The sequence below is a fragment of the Erinaceus europaeus genome, chromosome 23 (genome assembly GCF_950295315.1).
Source record: "Erinaceus europaeus chromosome 23, mEriEur2.1, whole genome shotgun sequence".
Classification (NCBI taxonomy): domain Eukaryota; kingdom Metazoa; phylum Chordata; class Mammalia; order Eulipotyphla; family Erinaceidae; genus Erinaceus; species Erinaceus europaeus.
The window spans coordinates 2,067,507-2,089,988 of record NC_080184.1 but is presented as its reverse complement, the minus strand read 5'-3'; the positions used below and the strand labels follow the sequence as shown (position 1 = coordinate 2,089,988).

The following is a 22,482-nucleotide window of genomic DNA, read 5'->3' as shown; positions in this document are numbered from 1 at the left end:
CCGGCCCCCGTCCCCCCGCACCCCGGCCTGTCCCCGGCCCCCTGTCCCCAGGCACCCCGACCTGTCCCCGGCCCCCTGTCCCCCCGCACCCCGGCCTGTCCCCTGCCCCCTGACCCCCCGCACCCCGGCCTGTCCCCGTCCCCCTGTCCCCCCGCACCCCGGCCTGTCCCGGCCCCGCTCACCCCCCCAACCCCCGCCGCCCCCAGCCGCCATCGGCGCGGTGTTCAGCGTGACGTCCTGCATCAGCGCGCAGCTCCGGGAGCGGCCCGACGACCCCCTCAACTACCTGCTGGGGGGCTGCGCCGGCGGCCTGACCCTGGGGGCGCGTGGTGAGACCCCGCCCGGGAGGGGAGGGGACAGGAGGGGAGAGAAGGGGCGGCCCCGGGGGTCCCCGACGTCCTGACCCCGCGCCCCCCGCGCCCCCAGCCCACAGCTACGGCGTGGCGGCCGGCGCCTGTGCCACCCTGGGGCTGACGGCGGCGCTGGCGAAGATAGGCAGCCTGGAGGGCTGGAGGCTGGTGTCCCCGCCCCGCGTGTGACGGGCATGTGACGGGCGTGTGACGCGGCCGCGGGCACCAATCACCAGTCCACCCCGGGCCGACCCGCCCTGCTTCCCTGCGCCCCCGTAGGTCCCGCCCCCACAGGCCACGCCCCGGTGGGGCTCCCCGATGGGACCGGAGGGCCTCCATCCTTCCATCCTTCCATCCTTCCATCCTTCCATCCTTCCTTCCTTCCTTCCTTCCTTCCTTCCTTCCTTCCTTCCGTCTGTCTGTCCCTCCCCAGCCCGCGCCCTGAGTCTGGGAGATCAGATCCAGGTGGTGCTGGGGCGCCGCTGAACCCCCTTCCCTGCCCACCCCGGGCCGGCCGCCAGGGGCCCAGAACAGGGCGACTCCGGGAGCGCCCCAGCCCCCTCGCCCCTGCTGGCCGGCCGTCCACATTTACTAGGCTCCGGGGCTGCGGGTGGAGGGTCCGCGAACTTGCTCTCGTTGCCCGGCTCCGAGCGGCCCGGCCAAGAACAGAGGCCGAGCGGTGCGCCCAGGAAGGCTGCCTGGAGGAGACGGCTGCAGAGGACGTCTTTCCAGAGGTTCGACCCCAGGCGCCTCCGGGCTCAAGGACCCGGGTTCAAGCCCCCCGGCCCCCACTTGCAGGGGGCAGCTTCCCGAGCGGTGCAAGCAGGGCGGCGGGGGTCTCTGTCTCTCTCCCTCTCTGTCCCCCCCCTCCCTCCGCTCTCCATTTCCTCCGTCTCTAGCCAGTAGGGACTAAGTGAATAAACGTTTCTAAAGAGCCACATCAGACGTGCTGATTGCGGCGCCCAGGAGCCGCGGCCCCTCCTGGGGGGCTTCCGGCCTGACCCACGGGCCTGGTGACGGACCCCTGCCCGCTTCCTGCTTCCGGGAACGGATTTCCCAGTTTCTCCCTGTTTGTTTGTTTGTTTTTAATTTGCCCCCAAAGGTAAAACAGGTACCGCCTGTTAGAAGCCCGAGGCCCCGGGTTCGAGGCCTCCCCACCCCAACCCTCTTCCACGGCCTTGCCAATGTCGAGGATGCTTTGCTCTCTAACTAATGGATCCATTTAAAAAGGAAAAGAAAGACAAAATGGTCGTAGAAAGACAGAAAGGGGGGCTGGGTGACGGCTCGCCTGGTTAAATTAAGTGCTTGTATCACAGCACGCAAGGGCCCAGGTTCGAGCCTCCAGTCCCCGCGTTCGGTGGTGAAGCAGGGCTGCGGGTGTGTCTCTGTCTCCCCCTTCCCTCTGGATTTCTCTCTGTCTCTAGCCAATAAATAAAGCAACAAAAAGATCACGAGGTTCTAGACCAGCCTACCTGGTAGAGCTCACCTCTGCGAGGCAGGTGGTCCCCGGGTTCGAACCCCCATCACACACAGGTCCCCACAGCAGAAACCTGCGGAGGGTGGGGAGGTGGGGGGGGGGGCTGGGCTGGCTCACAAGCCGTGGAGCAAGGCTGTGGTGTCTCTCCTCTCTGTCTCTCTATCCTGCCATCTCCCTGGCCCTGCCTTTTTTTCTTGTTGATTTGTAAGAGCTCTTTACATATGAAGGATCCCTCCCTTTTTTTTTTTTTTTCCCCTCCCACAGCCCGGCTCAGCTCTGGCTGCTGGGTTGCTGGGGTTCGAACCCGGGACCTCAGAGCCTCAGGCAGGAGAGTCTCTTTGCAGAACCACCCTGCTGTCTCCCTGCACCCCCCCCCCATTACTGGGGCTTTCTCTGCAGAACCTTCCGGCAGATGTCACCACCCACAACCACTATTCAGAATGGGTCGCAAGAGGGGGGAGGAGAGACAGCCTGACTTTGCCAACTTTTGGCCCCGGGTTTGATCCCTAGCATTACATGTGCCAGGGGGAGGCTCTGCTTCTCTCTCTCTCTCTCTCTCTCTCTCTCTGTCTCTTTCCCTGTCTACCTCTCTGTTTCTGTAGCTCTTGTCTGTTTCCCCATCTTTCTCTCTGCCTTCTTCCTTTCCTTTTCCTGTCCTTCTCTTTTTCTCTCTCCCTTTTTCTCTCTCTGTCTCCCTGTCTTTCTCTGTCACTGTCTCTCTCACACACATATAAATAAACAGACCTTTAAAAATAAAGACATAAAGGTTGACTCCCACCGCCAACATGGTGACTCATGGGAGGAAGACAGCAGGGGGTGGGGTAAGACACCCCAACCCCACTACTTGGGGGGTCCCTGACCCCACCCGTAACCCCTCTTCCTCCAGCAAAAGCTGGAGGGTGAACCCTGATTCCAGTGCGGCCCCCTACCCCCCCCCAGCGCACCTTTGCTGCGAGGACAGAATTCTGCCTGAGTTTCTCCCCTTGTCAAACAGCTGGAACTCATGTGTGGGGGGGTGGCCGAATGAGAGAGGATTCAAAACATCGAGAATGTGACCCTCACAAACACACACACCGGGGGTGGGGAGGGGGGACAGAGGGGAGCTCGCCAGGTACTGGGCCTACCTTTCCAGGTGCCATCCGGAGCCCTGGCACCACATGGGAGGTCCCGCCAAACCAGGGGAAGCTCCCAGGGGTAAGCAACTTCTCTCTCTCTCTCTCTCTCTCTCTCTATGTGCTTCTGTATGAGAATTTCAGCCTTGGGAGCTGCAGTGGTGTGAGCTCATGTTCACCGCAAAATAATAAATAAAGCAAGGCAGAAAAAAAAAATAATAAAAGCATTTAGAATATTCCAGGAGCTGGAAGCTGGCGGCCTCCCTCTCAGCCCGGAGGGTGGTGCTGAGCGGGAATCTGAGGCTAATTTTAGCCCCAATGACACCCCCTGGCCGCGAGCCTCTTGTCCAAACACCCTCCCGCCAAGCGTGAGGCCCCGGGGTGTCCCCCACCCCCAGCCTGGGCCATCCAAGGCTTCTGTTTATCCGATCCTGTCTGCCAGAGCATTCCTGGCTTGCCCGCCTGAGGTCCCCCCACCCCCGGGGTCACCCCCACCCTGGAGTCCCCACCTCAGAGGGTCAGAGCCCTCCAGCTTCAACACAGGGCCCTGGTGACACTTCAGAGATGTCAAATGTCCTGTTTTAGGCCCTACTGGGCAGTGGGGGGCATGTCGGATTGCGGGGGACCTCTGTCCATCACCCCGGGTCTCGGAGGCTGCCCAGATCCAGGGACAGGCGAGGGCTGGGCTTGCAGACATAACAGGTGTTCACTCATACATTCATTCATTCATTCATTCATTCATTCAATAGCCTTGAAAAAATAATCAATTGGGGGGGGAGAGATGGGTAGAGGACCGGCATGAGGATCCCGGTATGAGCCCCCGGCTCCCCACCTGCAGGGGAGTCGCTTCCCAGGCGGTGAAGCAGGTCTGCAGGTGTCTGTCTTTCTCTCCCCTTCTCTGTCTTCCCCTCCTCTCTCCATTTCTCTCTGTCCTAGCCAACAACGACGACATCAATAACAACAACGTAACTGCAACAACAATTTTTAAAAAGTGGAAAAAATAGTCGGTTTTTTTGAAAAGAATTTTTTCTTATGTTTATTTACTGGATAGAGACAGAGAGAGACTGAAAGAGGAAGGGGAGATAGAGAGACAGACCCCTGCAGCCCTGCTTCGCCCCTCGGGAAGTTTCCCCCTGCAGGTGGGGACCAGGGGCTCGAACCCAGGTCCTTATGCGGGTCCTTGTGCTTTGTACTATGTGTGCCTAACCCAGTGCACTACCGCCTAACCCTCCCTCTCTCTCCCTCTCTCTCCCTCCTCTCTTTCCCTCTCGGTCCTCTCTTTTCTCTCTCATCAATATGCAAATGCAGCTTTTGTCTAAAAAGCCCGCTGAGTGCTGGCAGCTGGGTGCTCAGTGCACTTAGAGACCCTGAACATGGGGGTTGGCAAGGGTGAGCCTCTGTCTACAAGGCTGGGGGGGGGGGGGCTGCCCGCTCACCTCTGTCTCCACATCTCTCTCCCCCCGTGGTAGGGCCAGTGTCCGAAAAGAATTTAAAATCATTCTCAGAATTTAAACATTAAGAAAATTATGGGGAGTCGGGCGGTAGCGCAGCGGGTTAATCACAGGTGGCGCAAAGCGCAGGGACCGGCGTAAGGATCCCGGTTCGAGCCCCCGGCTCCCCACCTGCAGGGGAGTCGCTTCCCAGGCGGTGAAGCAGGTCTGCAGGTGTCTGTCTTTCTCTCCCCCTCTCTGTCTTCCCCTCCTCTCTCCATGTCTCTCTGTCCTATCCAACAAAGACAACAACAGTAATAACTACAACAATAAAACAACAAGGGCAACAAAAGGGAATAAATAAATAACTTTTTTTAAAAAGAGAATACTTCATTATAAGAGAGAGGACAGGACAGGCAGTGGCACATCCAGTCAAACACACGTTACAGTGCACAAGGACCCAGGTTCAAGCCACCGGTCCCCACCTGCAGGGGGGAAGCTTCATGAGTGGTGGAGCAGGGCTGCAGGCAGGTCTCTCTATCTCCTCCTTTTCAATTTTCTTTCTGTCTCTAGCCAATAAAATGGGAAATACAGCCGCAGGAGCAGTGGATTTGTAGTGCTGGCACCGAGCCCCAGTGATAACCCTGGAGACAGAGAAAGGAGGAGGAGGAGGAAGAGAGGGTGGTCCCGGAAGTGGCGCAGTGGTAAAGCATCGGACTCTCAAGCATGAGGTCCTGAGTTTGATCCCTGGCAGCACAAGAGCCAGAGTGATGTTTGGTCCTCTCTCTCTCTCTCTCCCCCTTTCTCATAAATAAATAAAATCTTAAAAAAGAAGAAAGGGAGGGGGTCGGGTGGTGGTGCAGTGGGTTAAACGCATGTGGCGCAAAGCGCAGGGACCGGCATAAGGATCTCGGTTCGAGCCCCCGGCTCCCCACCTGCAGGGGAGTCACTTCCCAGGCGGTGAAGCAGGTCTGCAGGTGTCTGTCTTTCTCTCCCCCTCTCTGTCTTCCCCTCTTTCCATTTCTCTCTGTCCTAGCCAACAACGAATAGTGTCAACAATGGCAATAATAATAACCACAACGAGGCTACAACAAGGGCAACAAAAGGGGGGGAAAATGGCCTCCAGGAGCGGTGGATTCATGGTGCAGGCACCGAGCCCAGCAATAACCCTGGAGGGAAAAAAAAAGAAGAAGAAGAAAGGGAGTCGGGCGGTAACGCAGCGGGTTAAGCGCACGTGGCACAAAGCGCAGGGACCGGCGTCAGGATCCCGGTTGAGCCCCCTGGTTCGAGTCGCTTCCCAGGCGGTGAAGCAGGTCTGCAGGTGTCTGTCTGTCTCTCCCCCTCTCTGTCTTCCCCTCCTCTCTCCATTTCTCTCTGTCCTAGCCAACAACGACGACAGCAATAACAACAACAATAAAACAACAAGGGCAACAAAAGGGAATAAATAAATTTTTTTTTAAAAGAAAGAAGAAAAAGAGCCTCCCTTGACCCCTACCGTGACTGGGATTGAACTCAGGACCTCCGGACAACGCTCTAACCACTGCACCCCCACCCCCGCACCCAGAGACTTTCTGTGCCTTCCTTCCAACACATCCGCCAGGAACAGTCGGCCCTTTTCCCAACAAACACCTTCCCTGGCCCTGGGAGAGAAAAGGCCCTTTGTTTTCAAGGGCCCAAGATTCCTCTGGAAGTTTTTTTTTCTTGCCTTTGGGGTGGCGGCCGGCAGGCGGGGGTGGGGAAGGGGGGGCCTCAGCCTCACCTGCTGTCTTTCCATTTGAGGTTTTGCAACCAGCTAATACCCTCTCTCTCTTTCTCTCTCTCTGTTTCTCCTTTCTTCTACAACACTTGGTCCCTTTCTTTCCAGAAATTGGAAAATGGAGCGTGTCCACACCACCCTCCCCACCGCCCCACGTCGCTCACCAGGGAGCTGAAATTTAAGCCAGTGTTGGGGTTCAGGTAGGCAGACCCCAACATGCCAGGGGGGGCCCAGGTGAGGAGAGGCCGGGGGCGGGCGCTCAGGTCTGCCAGGTATCTGTCACTCACTCAGCGCCCGCTTGGGACCCAGGGGGTGTCTGTCTGTCTGTGTGTCTGGGGGGGTGGTGGCCCCATTCTTCCAGATAGTCAGGAGGGGAGCCCAGGGCCCAGTTGGGTGTCCACCGTCCGTCCGTCCACACTCCCTCCTCACTCACCAAGAAGGTACCCGGAATCCCTGGAGGGTGGGGGCCGGTCCCCCCACCTGGCCAGGGCGCTGAGCGCAGGGGGCCAGTCTCTTGGGAGAAGTCACTTGAACCCGAGACCGGCCAGAATCCATTTTTTTCCACTGGTGGGACAGAGACTGTAGACACTCTCAGCCCAGCTGTGCCCTCCACAGGGCCAAGCGGGAGCTTGGGGGGGCGAGGGTCTCCCCAGCTGTCAGTGACCCCCAAGGCTTTACCTGCCACCCACACCTCACACCTGCAGCCCCCCCGCCCCTGCCCCCTCCCCACAGCTGGCTGTCAGCCCGGGGTCCAGGGAGGCAGTTGGTCGGGGTTCAGGGGAGGGGGGCTCTACAGGCCAGGGCAGGACCTGAGCCCTGCTTGGGGGCCCCCTTCCAATCCCCTCACCCCCAAGGGGTCACCTCCAGTCCCAAGGCCTGGGGACTGGAAGATTCTCAGTAAGGCAGAGGATGAGGGCAGCCCCCCCTCCCGGCCTTGGGGACACCTGGGTCAACATTGGGGTGCCAGGTGCCTCCCCCCCAACGTCAACAGAGCCAGACCACCACCACCCCCCCCCCTGGCTCACAGCCCCGAGGATTCAAGGGAGTGAACTTTCCAGAAAGCTGGGAGGCCAGGATGGGGGGGAAGACCCTTTCCACATTGGGGGTCACCTCACTTCTCACCTGGTCTCAAGCCTGAGGGAGAGGTTCCCCCTCCTCCTGGACTCTACCCTCCACCCCAGGCTCCTTTTGCAGACGAACCTGGATGTGAGGGAGTCGGGCGGTAGCGCAGCGGGTTAAGCGCACGTGGCGCAAAGCACAAGGACCGGCGTAAGGATCCCGGTTCGAGCCCCCGGCTCCCCACCTGCAGGGGGGTCGCTTCCCAGGCGGTGAAGCAGGTCTGCAGGTGTCTGTCTTTCTCTCCCCCTCCCTGTCTTCCCCTCCTCTCTCCATTTCTTTCTGTCCTATGTAACAAAGACGACGACATCAATAATAATAATGACTACAATAATAAAACAACAAGAGCAATAAAAGGGAATAAATATATATATTTTTTTTTTAAAAAAAGTCGTCTGGGAGGTGGCGCAGTGGATAAGGAACTAGACTCTCAAGCATGAGGTCCTGAGTTCGATCCCGGCAGCACATGTGCCAGAGCGATGTCTGGTTCTTTCTCTCTCCTATCTTTCTCATAAATAAATAAATTCTTAGAAGGAGAAGGAGAAGAAACTTGGATGTGCCCATAGAGAGATGCAAGAGGGACTGGGGTCACACAGCAACCGAGAGAGGGGGCGTCGGGCTGGGGACCAGCTAGGAGGAGGGATGCTCGGACTGTCACACCTCCGCCCGTTGGGCTTCACGGGGCAGCAGGCTGGGGTAGTGCATCTGCTTATTCAGATTGTGAGGGGGACCTGGGTTCAAATACCAGCCCCTACACCCACCCTGCCACCTCCAGTCCCATATCCCACCTGGCTGCATGAGGCCAAGAGTAGGTGCTGGGGGTCTGGGGGGGGTGGCAAGAACTCACAAGGGTCTGGGTTCCATCCCCAGCACCACCTGGGACAAAGAAATGCTTGACCTCTCTCTTTCTGCTTTGGCCATAGTACCACATGAGACCACAATGCACAGCACTCAGGGAGCCCCATGGAGGGTGGGCAGGGCTATGAGGTCTCTCCTCTCTCAGCACCATGGACAGCACCCAGGGAGCCCATGGAGGGTGGGCAGGGCTGTGGGGTCTCTCCTCTCTCAGCACCAGGCACAGCACCCAGGGAGCCAATGGAGGGTGGGCAGGGCTGTGGGGTCTCTCCTCTCTCAGCACCAGGCACAGCACCCAGGGAGCCCATGGAGGGTGGGCAGGGCTGTGGGGTCTCTCCTCTCTCAGCACCAGGCACAGCACCCAGGGAGCCCCATGGAGGGTGGGCAGGGCTGTGGGGTCTCTTCTCTCTGAGCACCCTGCACAGCACCCAGGGAGCCCATGGAGGGTGGGCAGGGCTGTGGGGTCTCTCCTCTCTCAGCACCATGCACAGCACCCAGGGAGCCCATGGAGGGTGGGCAGGGCTGTGGGGTCTCTCCTCTCTCAGCACCAGGCACAGCACCCAGGGAGCCCCATGGAGGGTGGGCAGGGCTGTGGGGTCTCTCCTCTCTCAGCACCAGGCACAGCACCCAGGGAGCCCATGGAGGGTGGGCAGGGCTGTGGGGTCTCTCCTCTCTCAGCACCAGGCACAGCACCCAGGGAGCCCCATGGAGGGTGGGCAGGGCTGTGGGGTCTCTTCTCTCTGAGCACCCTGCACAGCACCCAGGGAGCCCATGGAGGGTGGGCAGGGCTGTGGGGTCTCTCCTCTCTCAGCACCATGGACAGCACCCAGGGAGCCCATGGAGGGTGGGCAGGGCTGTGGGGTCTCTCCTCTCTCAGCACCATGGACAGCACCCAGGGAGCCCATGGAGGGTGGGCAGGGCTGTGGGGTCTCTCCTCTCTCAGCACCCTGCACAGCACCCAGGGAGCCCATGGAGGGTGGGCAGGGCTGTGGGGTCTCTCCTCTCTCAGCACCATGCACAGCACCCAGGGAGCCCATGGAGGGTGGGCAGGGCTGTGGGGTCTCTCCTCTCTCAGCACCAGGCACAGCACCCAGGGAGCCCCATGGAGGGTGGGCAGGGCTGTGGGGTCTCTCCTCTCTCAGCACCCTGCACAGCACCCAGGGAGCCCATGGAGGGTGGGCAGGGCTGTGGGGTCTCTCCTCTCTCAGCACCATGGACAGCACCCAGGGAGCCCATGGAGGGTGGGCAGGGCTGTGGGGGTCTCTCCTCTCCCAGCACCATGGACAGCACCCAGGGAGCCCATGGAGGGTGGGCAGGGCTGTGGGGTCTCTCCTCTCTCAGCACCCTGCACAGCACCCAGGGAGCCCCATGGAGGGTGGGCAGGGCAACAACAATAATAACTACAACAATAAAACAACAAGGGCAACAAAAGGGAATAAATAAATAAAATAAGTATTTAAAAAAAATTTAAATATATATTTATTTGTTTATTTATTTATCCTTTTGTTGCACTTGCTGTTTTTATTGTTGTAGTTATTATTGTTGTTGTTGACATCATCATTGTTGGATAGGACAGAGAGAAATGGAGAGAGGAGGGGAAGACAGAGAGGGGGGAGAGAAAGACAGACACCTGCAGACCTGCTTCACCGCCTGTGAAGCGACTCCACTGCAGGTGGGGAGCTGGGGGCTCGAACCGGGATCCTTATGGCGGTCCTTGTGCTTTGTGCCACGTGTACTTAACCCGCTGGGCTACCGCCCGACTCCGACTCCCGTTAAATCTTTATTTAAAGGTAGGGGAGGTCAAGTGGTGGTGCATCTGGTCGTGTGCTCACATGACAGTGTACAAGGACCCTGGTTCAAGCCCCTGGCTCCCACCTGCAGGGGGGGAAAGCTTCCCAAGTGGTGAAGCAGGGTTGCAGGTGCCTCTCTCTCTCTCTCTCTCCCTATCTCCCCCCTCCCCTCTCAATTTCTCTCTATCCAATAATAAATAATTTAATATAGAGAGAGACAGCTCAGCCTCAGTCCACCATCCATGGAACCCAGGGCCTCACGCAGGCTGAGGTCTTAGTGATATTTTGGGAGACCATAGCCCTCGGCTCACTTTGTTCTGTGCAATGCCAGGGCTCAAACCCGGGGCCTCAGGCCTGAGAGTCCGGTGCTCCCGGAACAAGCCAGTGGATGGTCACAGGGCCCTCGGCTGCACCTGCTTGGGGCGGGGCTACATTGGATGGAGGCGGGGCCACATCCGACGGAGGCGGGGCTTTGCCGGCTAGGGCGGAGCTTCAACTCCTTGGGCGGGGTCTCAGCGGATAGAGGCGGGCCCTTCACCTGCTGGGGTGGGGCTCAATCTTCTAGGGCGGGGTCTCGGCCGAGGGGCGTGTCCTCGTCGGGTAGAGGAGGGGCTTCGTCTGCTGTGGGCGGGGCCTTACCTGATGATGCTGGGCCAACACCTGAGGGGCCCCCCTCTGCTTTCTCAGGGCCTCAGCTGGCTGGGGTCCTCCCCCACCAAGTCTTTCCTCACTAGAGGGGTAGGGAACTGCCTCGTCCTGGGGCCCCATCCTCTGGTCCGAGTGCCTGCCGTTCTGCCTGTAATCTTGGTTCTATTGTCAGGCAATTGTAGGGGTGTGGGGGGGCCCATTTCCCAGGTAGCCTCTGCCCCCCTCGTGGGGGGAGGGCACAGAGCAGAATCCGGGACACTTACACTCATCACAGCTTTGGGGGCTGAGTGGGTGCTGAGAGATTCTCTCCCACCCACCTCCAGCACCACCACACGCAGTGAGTTGGGGGTGGGGGTCCAAGGTGGAGAGCGTATGAGCGGGAGATGGGGTCCCCTAGGCCCTCCCGGCTCTTTGTCTTACATGGTGGGGGCTCAGGTTTATCGGGGGGGATGGGACGGAAATGAGGTGGGGTGGGCAGGTGGAGCGCCCCCCACCCCGGGGAAGGGGGACGTCTGTGTGTGTGACCGTGTCTGCGGAGCCCCTTGAAGGCTGAGTCTTTTTCCTGCGTGCCCCCCACTCCAAGGCTCTGCGGGGACAGCTCTGTTGATGTTTCAAGTCTCGGGTGGCTGCAGGAGCGGCCCCTGTGGTCAGGGTTCGAGCTGGGGAGGCTGGAGGCCCCGGAAGGGTGCTCGGTGCAGACGTGGGGCGCTGCTTATGTCCGGGGTGCACCCTCTCTCTGAGCCCCCTCCCCAGGCCATTCGCTGAGGCTGGGACTTCTGCAGAGTCTGCCCCCCCCCCCGACACCCAGCCACTGATGGGCTGAATCAGCCCAAACTTGGGAGACCTCAGCATGCAGCGTGGAGGGGGGTGGGGGTGGGCGGGGACCCCAGCCCGCCAGCCCGCCAGCCCAGGGGGGCCTGGAATGAATGACTTTCCCAGCAGACCACCCACGGGCTGGGGCCTGGCTGCCAAACTGAGCCTGGGGTGCCCGGGCAGGGCGGCCCTCTGCGGGGGTGGGGGGACCCCAGGGTGGCTGGGGGGGGGGGGGTTCCTGGCCCACCAAGATTTTCCCTGGGGCCCATTTCAGACTGCAGCTGGGATCAGGTGGTGGCTTTGGCACCTGGGAAACAATGTGTGTGTCCCTGGGGGTGGGGGGGCAAGGGGGCTGAGACTGGGGTGCCCCTGGGGGGCGGAAGGGCAATGGAGACCGCCGTCGGGGGATCCAGTCTCCGCAGCTCCCATCCTGATTCTCCGTGCCCCTCCCTGTCGGCCCATGGGACCCACTGCTTCCCTGCACCCTTGCGAACCCAGGCGGCCCCCACCCAGCCACCAGTCTGGAGTATGCCAAGCCACCCCGATGTTCCCAGCCTTCGTGGGGGCCCACTTCGAGCTCCAAGGATTTTTTTTTTAATTCAGGGCCCTGGGGGCTCCGAGGTGCTCGCAGGAGCCCCAGACCCTTCCCTGCACAGCCGGGCAGTGTTGGGTACTTGTAGCCGCTGAAGGCTCCGTGTCCACGGGGGGGGGGGGGGGGGTAGTTGGGGGGCAGAAGAGGGGCTGGGGCAGGAAGCTCTCCCACCCCCGAGCACTTGCGGAGGGGTGCAGGGCAGCGGCTATGGGGGGGGGGGAACTTTGATGCATGCCATCGCCCCACGCTGCACCCGGCAACGGAGCCCAGAGCCTCGACGCGCCAGCCCTCCCGCCGGAAGGCACACTGACACGCGCGCTCGGCTTTCCCACATTTTATAGCAGTACAGTTCTCGCGAGAGTCTCGAAACCTCGACGGCCTCTTCTGCGCAGGTGCAGTCCGTGGCGGGGGCGCGGCCGGCGTCGAGGAGGGGGCGTGGCCAGCGCGGTGAGGTAGCGGGCGTCACACGCAGGCGCACTCGCGCGCCGACAGCTCGCGCACCGTGTGGTAGCGGCTGTGCACGTCCAGGAAGGAGACCTCGTCCTCGTAGGCCGTCGGGCGGCAGCAGGGCTGTGCGCGCACCCGCTCGCGCCCGCGCACGCGCCGCCGTTGACGCAGGCGCCGCAGCCCCAGGTCGTAGACGCGCGCGGCCGCCTCGCACGCGCCTGCGCAGTAGCGGAACAGCACCGTCTCGTCCGACGCGTAGCCCAGGTCCAGCTCGCGCACGCGCACCTCCAGCTCGCGCAGCCCGCACGGCCGCGCGCCCGACCGCGCACGCGCACGCCGCCGCCGGGGCCCCGCCCGACGGCGCGCACCCGGAGCCCTGCGGGCCCAGGGCGCCAGCTCGCTCAGCTCCACCGCGTCCGGGGCGCCCTGAAGCAGCGCGCGATCTGCGGGGGGAGACAGACGGGGGAGGGGTCGGCCGGGGGGAGGGGTCAGCCCCGCTGCAGCCCCCAAACCTCTCCCGACGGCGCCCCCTGCATGCACGGCCATGCACGACCATGCACGACCATGCGCTCGCGTGCACGCCGTCTACCCTGCGGCTGGGGATCGAGGGGCTGGGGAGGACGCCTGGGCCTCGAGGACCCCCCCTCTGCAAAAACTGCACCCGAAAACCTCTCCCGACGGCGCCCCCTGCATGCACGGCCATGCACGACCATGCACTCGCGTGCACGCCGTCTACCCTGCGGCTGGGGATCGAGGGGGTGGGGAGGACGCCTGGGCCTCGAGGACCCCCCCCTGCAAAAACTGCACCCGAAAACCTCTCCCGACGGCGCCCCCTGCATGCACGACCATGCACGACCATGCACGACCATGCACTCGTGTGCACGCCGTCTACCCTGCGGCTGGGGATCGAGGGGGTGGGGAGGACGCCTGGGCCTCATCTCCTCCTGCAGATTCCCCTGCTGGAGGTCCCGGGCACTACCCTCAGCCGGAGCTGAGCAGGGCGCTGGGAAATAATAACAACAATAATAGTAATGCTTCTGCAATAGACTCTCCTGCCGGAGACTCTTGAGGTCCCGGGTTCAAGCCCCAGCACTACCCTCAGCCTGAGCTGAGCAGGGCTCTGGTGTCTCTCTCTCTCTCATATATAAATATTTATTCCTATTTTTGCCACCAGAGTTATCGCCGGAATTTGATGCCTATATGATCCAGGGTTTTATTACTGTTACTACTACTACTACTATTATTAGGTCAGAAACAGAAAGAGACAGAGAAACACTTGAGCCTGCAGCAGGATCAAGGAGAGAGAGAGAGAGAGAGAGAGAGAGAGCGCTACCAGCCCAAAGACTTCCCTCTGGCCCCTGGGGCACCCAACTTTGGCGCCCGTCCCGCCCTCTTGTTCCCCGGGTCGATGAGAGGTTCTTCCTCCTCCTCGCATTCCTGGGCCCACGGAGCCCCCATCTGCCCCCGCTGGCAGCCCCAGATGTGGGGGAAGGCGGGGGGGGGGGGGGAATCCCCAGCCGCTGGGACAGGTGACGGGCATGCCTGGGGTTGGGACAGGAAATCCTGCCACCGCCTCCAGTTTGTCCTCCGGGCCTGCACACCTGGCTGGCAAAAGGAAGGGCTTTCTGGAGGGGAGGGAGGAGAGAGCTGGGGACAGTGCCGGCTGCCTGTGTCTGCCTGTCTGTCTCTGTGTGTGTGTCTGCTTCCTCAGGGGGTACCGCGCAGAAAGCCCCCGGCCGGCTCTGAGGTCAACCGGACAACCCCTCCAGGGTTCAGTGCTCCGGGTGCCCGCCCTAAGGGCACATATGGGGCGCGGGGATGAAACCTGGGAGGCTCCAGCCTGAGGCCCTGAGTTCCAGCCCCGGCATCGAGGGAGCCAGAAGGAGGCTCTCCCCCCCTCTTTTTAAAATTCTTTTAATTTTTTTTTAATCTTTATGTATTTATTGGATAGAGACAGCCAGAAATTGAGAGGAGGAGGGGAGATAGAGAGGGAGACAGACAGAGAAACACCTGCAAACCTGCTTCACCACTCATAAAGCCTTTCCCCTGCAGGTGGGGACCGGGGGCTCGAACCCAGGCCCTTGTGCCCTGTAATATGTGCGCTCGCTCAACCAGGTGCGCCACGACCCAGCCCCCCCCCCTTTTGAAAATTCTTTTTCCCGTCTATGGCCATGTCACCCTGAACACGCCCGATCTCGTCTGATCTCAGAAGCTAAATTCTTTGCCCCCCTTTTGTTGCCCTTTTTTAATTGTAGTTATTGTTATTATTGATGTTGTTGTTGTTGGAGAGGACAGAGAGAAATGGAGAGAGGAGGGAAGACAGAGAGGGGGAGAGAAAGACAGACACCTGCAGACCTGCTTCACCGCCTGGGAAGCGACTCCCCTGCAGGTGGGGAGCCGGGGTTCGAACCGGGATCCTGATGCCGGTCCTTGCGCTTTACGCCACCTGCGCTTAACCCGCTGCGCCACCGCCCGACCCCCTCTTTCTCTCTTTTGTGTCTTTATTTATTGGATAGAGACAGCCAGGAACTCGGGGGGGGGGGAGAGACAGAGAGACCCCTGCAGCCCTGCTTCACCACTCGCAAAGCTTCCCCCCTGCAGGTGGGGACCCGGGACTCGAACCCGGCAGGCACCTAGCGTGGTGTGCGCTCAACCAGGGGCCCACCCAGCGCCCCGCCCCTCTGAATCTTGATTTCGGATGGAGACGCGAGACCAGCCAGAGCTCGCCTGGGGTCGCCCTCATTTCCCATGCTCAGCCCGGTGCGAGGCCAGCCCTCAGGCACTGACGGCAGCTTTGGCCTGTAGTGTCTCTCCCTCCCTCATTCTGTCTCCGTCTCTGCGGATCTGTAAAACTGTTATTCAGGCGCCCGGGCGGCGGCGCACCTGGTTAAGCGCTCACATGACAGTGCGCAAGGACCGGGGTTCGAGCCCCCGGTCCCCACCTGCAGGGGGAAAGCTTCACGAGTGGTGAAGCGGGGCTGCAGGGGTCTCTCTCTCTCTCTCTCTCTCCCTCTCTCCCTCTCTCTTTCGGTTTCTGGCTTCCTCTATCCAGTGAAGAAAAGGGGAAAAAATTGCTTCCAGGAGCAGTGGATTCTTCGTGCAGACACCAACCCCCAGCAATAACCCTGGAGGCAGTAAATAAATAAATGGTTGATTGAGGGAGTCGGGCGGTAGCGCAGCGGGTTAAGCGCAGGTGGCGCAAAGCGCAAGGACTGGCATAAGGATCCCGGTTCGAACCCCGGCTCCCCACCTGCAGGGGAGTCGCTTCCCAGGCGGTGAAGCAGGTCTGCAGGTGTCTGTCTTTCTCTCCCCCTCTCTGTCTTCCCCTCCTCTCTCCATTTCTCTCTGTCCTAGCCAACCATGACGACAACAATAATAATAACAATAATAACTACAACAATGAAACAAGGGCAACAAAAGGGAATAAATAAATATTAAAAAAGGAAAACATTTTTTAAAAATGACTGATTGATGAGAGAGAGACACAAAGCCTCCCTCTGGCATCAGCAATGCCGGGGCTGGAACTCAGGACCTCAGACTGGAGAGTCCAAACTGCACTGTGGTGCCACCTTCTGGGCCACCTTTCCTTTATTCCTTCCTTCCTTCCTTCCTTCCTTCTTTCTTTTTTTTTAATTTTAATTTTTTTATATATTTGTTGATTTATTTCTCCTTTTGTTGCCGTTGGTGTTTTATTGTTGTAGTTATTACTATTGTTATTTGATGTTGTTATTGGACAGGACAGAGAGAAATGGAGAGAGGAGGGGAAGACAGAGAGGGGGAGAGAAAGACAGACACCTGCAGACCTGCTTCACCGCCTGGGAAGCGACTCCCCTGCAGGTGGGGAGCCGGGGGCTCGAACCGGGATCCTTACGCCGGTCCTTGCGCTTTGCGCCACGTGCGCTTAACCCGCTGCGCTACCGCCCGACCCCCCTCCTTCCTTCTTTCTTCCTAGATGCAGAGAGGGAGAGACTGAGATCCCAGTATTAAAACTTCCTCCAATGTGGTGGAGGCTGGGCTCGAACCCAGGTCACACGTGGCAAAGCCCCGCACCATCCAGGTGAGTTATTTTGCCAGTCACACTCTCTCTCTCTGATAGGACAGAGAGAAACTGAGAGGGAGGAGAGAGAGAGAGAGAGATAGAGAGACACCTGCAGCCCTGCTTCACCACCTGTGAAGCTTCCCCCCTGCAGGCTGGGAGCCAGGGGCTCAAACCTGTGTCCTCAAGGTGCGCTCAACCAGGTGCGCCACCGCCCTGCCCTTTCTCTCTGTCTGTCTGTCTGTCTGTCTCTCTCTGAAGAAATCAGCCCAGCCTGGTGGACCCTTGGCAACGACTTAACATGCTGAGAGAGAGAGAGAGAGGTAAAGAGAGAGGGGCAGAGAGAGAGAGAAAGAGAGACAGCCCAGCACAGCTCCACCACTCAGGGAGCTTCCCCTGGTGCTGTGCAGTGGTGGTGCTACCATGTGGTGCTGGGGGCTTGAACCTGGGCCCTCCCTCTAGTGAGGCCAGGCCCCCCCAACCCCACCCTCAGCAGAGGGGTTCCCCCCGAGTCTTGGAACACTGGAGATTTGGGGAGTCGGTACTAACAGCCACCACTCCCTCCCTTCCCCTAGTTAGGGCCGGACCCCCCCGGGCGGGCGGGAGGGGGGCACAGGATAGGACAGGCTGGCACCTGCCCTCCCATGGCCCAAGACCCCTCCTGGGAGCCTGGAATTCCTCCCTTTCTGTCCCCCCCCCCGCTTCTGGGGGCAGTGTAGTGGGGGGGGACGGGAGGGGCGGAAGAGGCAGAAAACCCCCAAGGCCAGCCTTGTCCATTGTGTCGACTAGAAAGGGGGGGTCCTTGCGGCCGGCGGGCAAGCCCCAGCCTGCACCCCAGACTCCGGGGTGCCCCCCGCTGCCCCCTCCCCCTAGATCTGGGCCCCGCCTGCACGAGGCCTGGGAAGGAGGGGCGGACACGCGGGGGGGACACGCACCAGCCTGGGTCCCGGGAAGCAGGTGGGGCCAGTGCCGCCTGCCTGCCCGCCCTCCCTCGCACCCACTAAGCTCTCTGAGTGTCTGTGCCTCTCTCAGTCTCTCCCCCTGGCCTGGGCGGGCAGGAGGGTCACTGGGGGGGACCCCCCCAACACGCCAGCCCCCCCCACAGCACAGCCCAGAGCTAATCTCCATCTGGCCCTCACTCCTGCCCATCTCATTCCTCATGACGGCCGCCCGCTGGCTGTTCCCAGCAGCCTCTGCAGGGGCCCTGGGGGTGTTGGGGGGACCTGGGGTGTTGAGGGTCCTGGGGGTCCTGGGGGACCTGGGGGTGGTGGGAGATGTAGGTGTGGTGGGGGACCTGGGGGTGTTGGTGGGACCTGGGGTGTTGGGGGACCTGGGGTGTTGGGGGACCTGGGGTGTTGGGGTCCTAGGGTGTTGGGGGTCCTGGGGGCGTCAGGACGCAGTGACCCCCCCTTTTCCCCTCCTCCCCGCCCTCCGCTGCACAAAGGTCCCCCAAGGCTTCTCCCCCCAGAACGTCAGAGAGAGTCTGAGAGTTTGGGGGTCTTACACTGTGCCAGGCGGGCGATGCGGGCGTCCAGGGGGGCCCGGGCCGGCCGCCGCAGGGGTGTGAGCGTGGGTCCGAGGGCCAGGTCCCGCCAGGCCAGCCACAGGAACAGGAGGCAGCTGCAGAGCACCGAGGCGAGAGCCGCCGCCCGCCACGGCTGCATGGTCCGGGTGAGGTCCGGGAGAGGCTTGGGCCTGGGGGGCACACAGGACGGGGGGCTGCAGGCTCTGATTTATTATTATTTGGGTGGGGGGGGGATGCAGGGCTGAGGGCCTAGGGTGCAGGGGCACCGGGGAAGGGAAAAGAAAGGAGTAGGGGGACCGGGAGGCCTGGCAGCCAGCTTGTGCAAAGGCCCTGGGGTTGAAACCATCCCCCCCCCCGGAATAGGAACCCCAAGACTGAGCAGGGATGGGGAAGAGGAGTGGGGGAGCCCCAGCAGGGGGCACTGTGGGACGGGGTGTCCTGCCAGGCCTAGCTGCCTGCCCTCCCGCAGCCTGTGGACACCCTTGAACTTGCCTCCCTGCCCCCTCGGCTGGCCACGGGACACCCATTTGCCAGACATGGGGTAACCCCCCCACCCCACCACACCCCTTCCAGGACATTCTCAGCACCCCACCCCTTTTTTAGTCTCAACTTGCATGCTGCCTCCCCCAGGAAGCTCTCCTGGACTCCACCCTCCTTGCAGGACCTGGGCACCCTCTGCCCACCCGACTTGCACGTGCTGCAGGGGGTCACCTCTAATGGGGGGGCGCCCTCCACCCTGTGGCCCGGGCACTGCGTTCCCCGCCCTTTGACAGTCCCCCCCCACCCCCCCCCCCCCCCAGTCTGAGTTTACATTCTCCCGGCCTCTGGCAACGGGGCCTGGCTTTGGGCCCGGTGTAAACATTTACAGGGAGCCAGGGAGCAGGGCCGGAGCCCAGGGGGGACCCCAGCGTGCGGGGGGGGGGGGGGGGGGGGGGGGGGCTGGCTGAGCCTGAGGCCTGTGGTTTGCATGTCATCTGCATGTGCTTTGCATGTCATTTGCATACCAGGCGCCCAGCACGCTGCTCACTCGTGGTTCACGTGGGCTCTGCAGACCGTGTGCGCGTGCGCACGGAGGCTCCACGCAGGCTGGGGGGAGGCGCTGAGGATCCTGTCCACGCAGCGTCAGGTCCTGAGTTCAAGCCCCGGCAAAGCAGGGGCCAGAGGGGGGGGCTCTGGGTTTGTTTTTTTTTTAAATTATTTTAAATATGTATTTATTGATTGATTCCCTTTTGTTGCCCTTGTTGTTTTATTGTTATAGTTATTGCTGTTGTTCTTGATGTCATCGTCATTGGAGAGGACAGAGAGAAATGGAGAGAGGAGGGGAAGACAGAGAGGGGGAGAGAAAGACAGACACCTGCAGACCTGCTTCACCGCCTGGGAAGCGACTCCCCTGCAGGTGGGGAGCCGGGGGCTCGAACCGGGATCCTTACGCCGGTCCTTGTGCTTTGCGCCACCTGCGCTTAACCCACTGCCCTACAGCCCGACTGCCTGTTTAGTTTTTTCTGTCTCTCTCTACTTTCTCTCATTAATAAATACATCCTGAGAGAGAGAGAAAGACAGAAGGAAAGAGAGGAAGAGGAAGAGAGAGGAGGAAAAGAGGGAAAGGAGGAAGGGAAGAAAGAAAGAAAGGAAGGAAAAGAAAGGAAGAAAGGAAGGAGATGGGGTGACAAGTGATGGGGCAGCCAGTTAAGTGCACATGGTATGAAGCACAAGGACCTGCACAAGGTCCCAGGTTCGAGCCCCCGGTCCCCACCTGCAGGGGGCAAGTTTTACAAGCGGGGAAGCAGGGCTGCAGGGGTCTCTCTGTCTCTCTCCCTCTCTCTCTTATTTATTTATGTGTGTGCCAGGCCCCTCCTCAGCTCTGGCTCACGGTGGTGCTGGGGATTGAACCTGGGAACTTTGGTATCTCAGGCACAAGAGGCATTTTGTAGAGCCATGACGCTGTCTCCTTAGCTCCCATCCCACTATCTTAAAAAAAAAAATATATATATATATATATATTATTGGATAGAGACAGCCAGAAATTGAGAGGAGAGAGACCCCTGCAGCCCTGCTGCACCATTCATGAAGCTTCCCCCCTGCAATGGGGACCGGGGGCTCGAACCCAGGTCCTTTAACACGGTAACGTGTGCACTCAACCAGGCGCACCACCACCCGGCCCCCCCCTCTCCCTCTCCCCACCTCTTTCTATCTCCTCCCTCTCCTCTCTCAATTTCTCTCTGTCCTATCCAAAAAAATGGAAGAATGGCCACCAGGAGCAGAGGATTCGGAGTGCCAGCACCGAGCCCGGCAATAGCCCTGGAGGCAAAATGAGAGAGAGAGAGAGAGAGAGAGAGAGGTGGAAGGAAGGAAGGAAGGGAGGGAGGGAGGGAGGGAAACAGACAGACCCAAGTGGGGAGAAGGCAGTGTTTCACTCAGTAGAAGGCATAGGCTCCCATGATCAAAGACCCGGGTTCGAGCCCCAGGCCACCCCACAGGAGTACCCTCAGGGAAAGAGTTTTATAATCAGGGAAGTGGAGCTGTAATGTCTCTCTGTCTCTCTGTCTCTCACCCTCTATGTAGAGGAGAAAAATTTAAAAACTGGCCACTGGGGAGTCGGGCGGTAGCGCAGCAGGTTAAGTGCACGTGGCACAAAGCGCAAGGACCAGCGTGAGGATCCCGGTTCGAGCCCCCGGCTCCCCACCTGCAGGGGAGTCGCTCCCCAGGCGGTGAAGCAGGTCTGCAGGTGTCTGTCTTTCTCTCCCCCTCTCTGTCTTCCCCTCCTCCCTCCATTTCTCTCTGTCCTATCCAACAACGACGGCATCAACAACTACTATAATAACCACAACAACAATAAAAAACAAGGGCAACAAAAGGGAAAATAAATAAATAAATATAGAGAAAAAAAACAACTAGCCACTGGGAGTAGTGGACTCACGCAGTCCCCAAGCCCCAGCAATAACTGGTGGGATTGGGGGTGGGGAGGGAGCAAATAAAAGACTTGACGTTGTCATTGTTATTACTATTAATATTACGATTTTACCTAGAGACAGAGAGAGATCAAGAGACCCCCAACACTAAAGCTTTCTCCAATGCAGTGGGGGCCGACCTCGGACCTGAGTTTCGCACACATGGACAAGAAGGAAACACAGAAGGCTTCCTGGAGGAGGCGCTACAGGAAATAGGGTTTTGAGGCATGAGTAGGAGTTTACCAAGTACTAAAAGACTTTGTTTTTGTGAAATCGGTGTTTCCGCTCCCCAGGACAGGGGCTCCGTGGGATGAAGGTCACTGCTCCCCCCCTCCAGACAGGTGTGCCTGCTGGGTGTCCCCCACATTCTCGGGGTGAAGGTGGGGCCCCTGGGTGTGGCCCGGGCAGCTGGCTTGATGAAGCCTGTTTCCTGGCACTGGTGGGGTGTGTGCTGCCACGAACACCCACACAAGCAGCTGGGCCGGCGCCCTGGGGAGCTGGAGGGACCCAGCTGGCTGTGTGACTTGGGGTCACTTGCCACGTCTCCCTGGGCCTCAGTTTCCCCGCCCGTCCCAGCCTGACCTTGGAGTTGGTTTGTTTGTTTCCACTTGGAATCGGGGCTGGGGGTTGTAGCCACGAACACCGGCGCGGGGTGGGGGGGAAGAGCCCTTGCCTGGACAGCGAGGGTGGCACCCCAAGACGCTGGCACGGGGATGTGGGTGGGACACGGGGCTGGGACCTGGGGGGGGGGGACAGGTGGACACTGGATGGAGCTTTGGTGTTCTCTACCGTTAAGAAAAAAATGTGTGTGTGGTATATCCAAGTGTTGCTTCAAGGCAGTGTGTGAAAATACACCGTCATGGCGGGTGTGTGTGTGTGAGAGAGAGACAAAAAGAGAGAGAGATGGAAAAGAGAGAGGAAAAAATACACCATTGGCGGGACGTGTGTGCCTGTGTGTGAGAGAGAGAGAGAGAGAGAAAGAGAAAATAGGGAAAATAGAGAGAAATACACTGCGAGGGGCTGGGTGGTAGCACAGCATGTAGGGTGAAGCGCACGGACTGACGTAAGGATCCCGGTTCGAGCCCCCGGCTCCCCACCTGCAGGGGAGTCGCTTCCCAGGCGGTGAAGCAGGACTGCAGGTGTCTGTCTTTCTCTCCTCTCTCCCTCTCTGTCTTCCCCTCCTCTCTCCATTTCTCTCTGGCCTAGCCAACAACAATGACAGCAATAACAATAATAATAACAACAACGATAAACAACAAGGGCAACAAAGTGGGGAAAAAAATGTCTTCCAGGAGTAGTGGATTTGGGGTGCAGGCACCGAGCCCCAGCGATAACCCTGGAGGCAAAAAAAAAACAAAATACACCATGGGGGGGGGATGTGTGTGTGTGTGTGTGTGTGTGTGAGAGAGAGAGAGAGAGAGGGAGGGAGAGAGAGAGAGAAAGAGAGAGAGGGAGAGAGGGAGAGAGAGACTACACCGTCGCAGCGGGACATGGTGTGTGTGAGAGAGAGAGCGTGCAAACACCTCCACTCGTGTAGAAAGAAGCATTTGACCTCGGCAGGGCACCGAGCAGTCCAGACAAAGAAGT

General features: G+C 59.9%; 3 protein-coding genes across 4 annotated transcripts in view; 1 reads left to right on the top strand and 2 right to left on the bottom strand.

Moving 5' to 3' along the window:
* The window catches only part of NDUFA11 (NADH:ubiquinone oxidoreductase subunit A11), a 10,070-nt gene extending 9,523 nt beyond the window's left edge, over window positions 1-547 (top strand). The window contains exons 3-4 of the mRNA XM_060182064.1: window positions 207-329; window positions 427-547. Of these exons, the coding sequence (XP_060038047.1) occupies window positions 207-329; window positions 427-539 (236 nt within the window). The 3' untranslated portion in view covers window positions 540-547. The remainder of the gene's footprint in view (window positions 1-206; window positions 330-426) is intronic.
* The window catches only part of SAFB (scaffold attachment factor B), a 125,966-nt gene that overhangs the window by 12,316 nt on the left and 91,168 nt on the right, over window positions 1-22,482 (bottom strand). Inside the window, exon 22 of one of the 2 annotated variants that reach the window (XM_060181943.1) lies at window positions 6,087-6,101. The exons of the other annotated variant lie outside the window; for it this stretch is intronic. The gene's annotated coding sequence lies outside the window, so the exon portion shown is untranslated. Of the gene's footprint in view, window positions 1-6,086; window positions 6,102-22,482 lie in introns of those variants that run through there. 2 annotated transcript variants of the gene reach the window in all.
* NRTN (neurturin) lies at window positions 12,258-18,129 on the bottom strand. The gene is made up of 2 exons (XM_060182061.1): window positions 17,927-18,129; window positions 12,258-12,829 (listed from the first exon to the last, which is right to left on the bottom strand). Exons 1-2 carry the CDS (start codon window positions 18,084-18,086, stop codon window positions 12,402-12,404), a joined length of 588 nt encoding a protein of 195 aa, XP_060038044.1. The 5' UTR covers window positions 18,087-18,129; the 3' UTR covers window positions 12,258-12,401.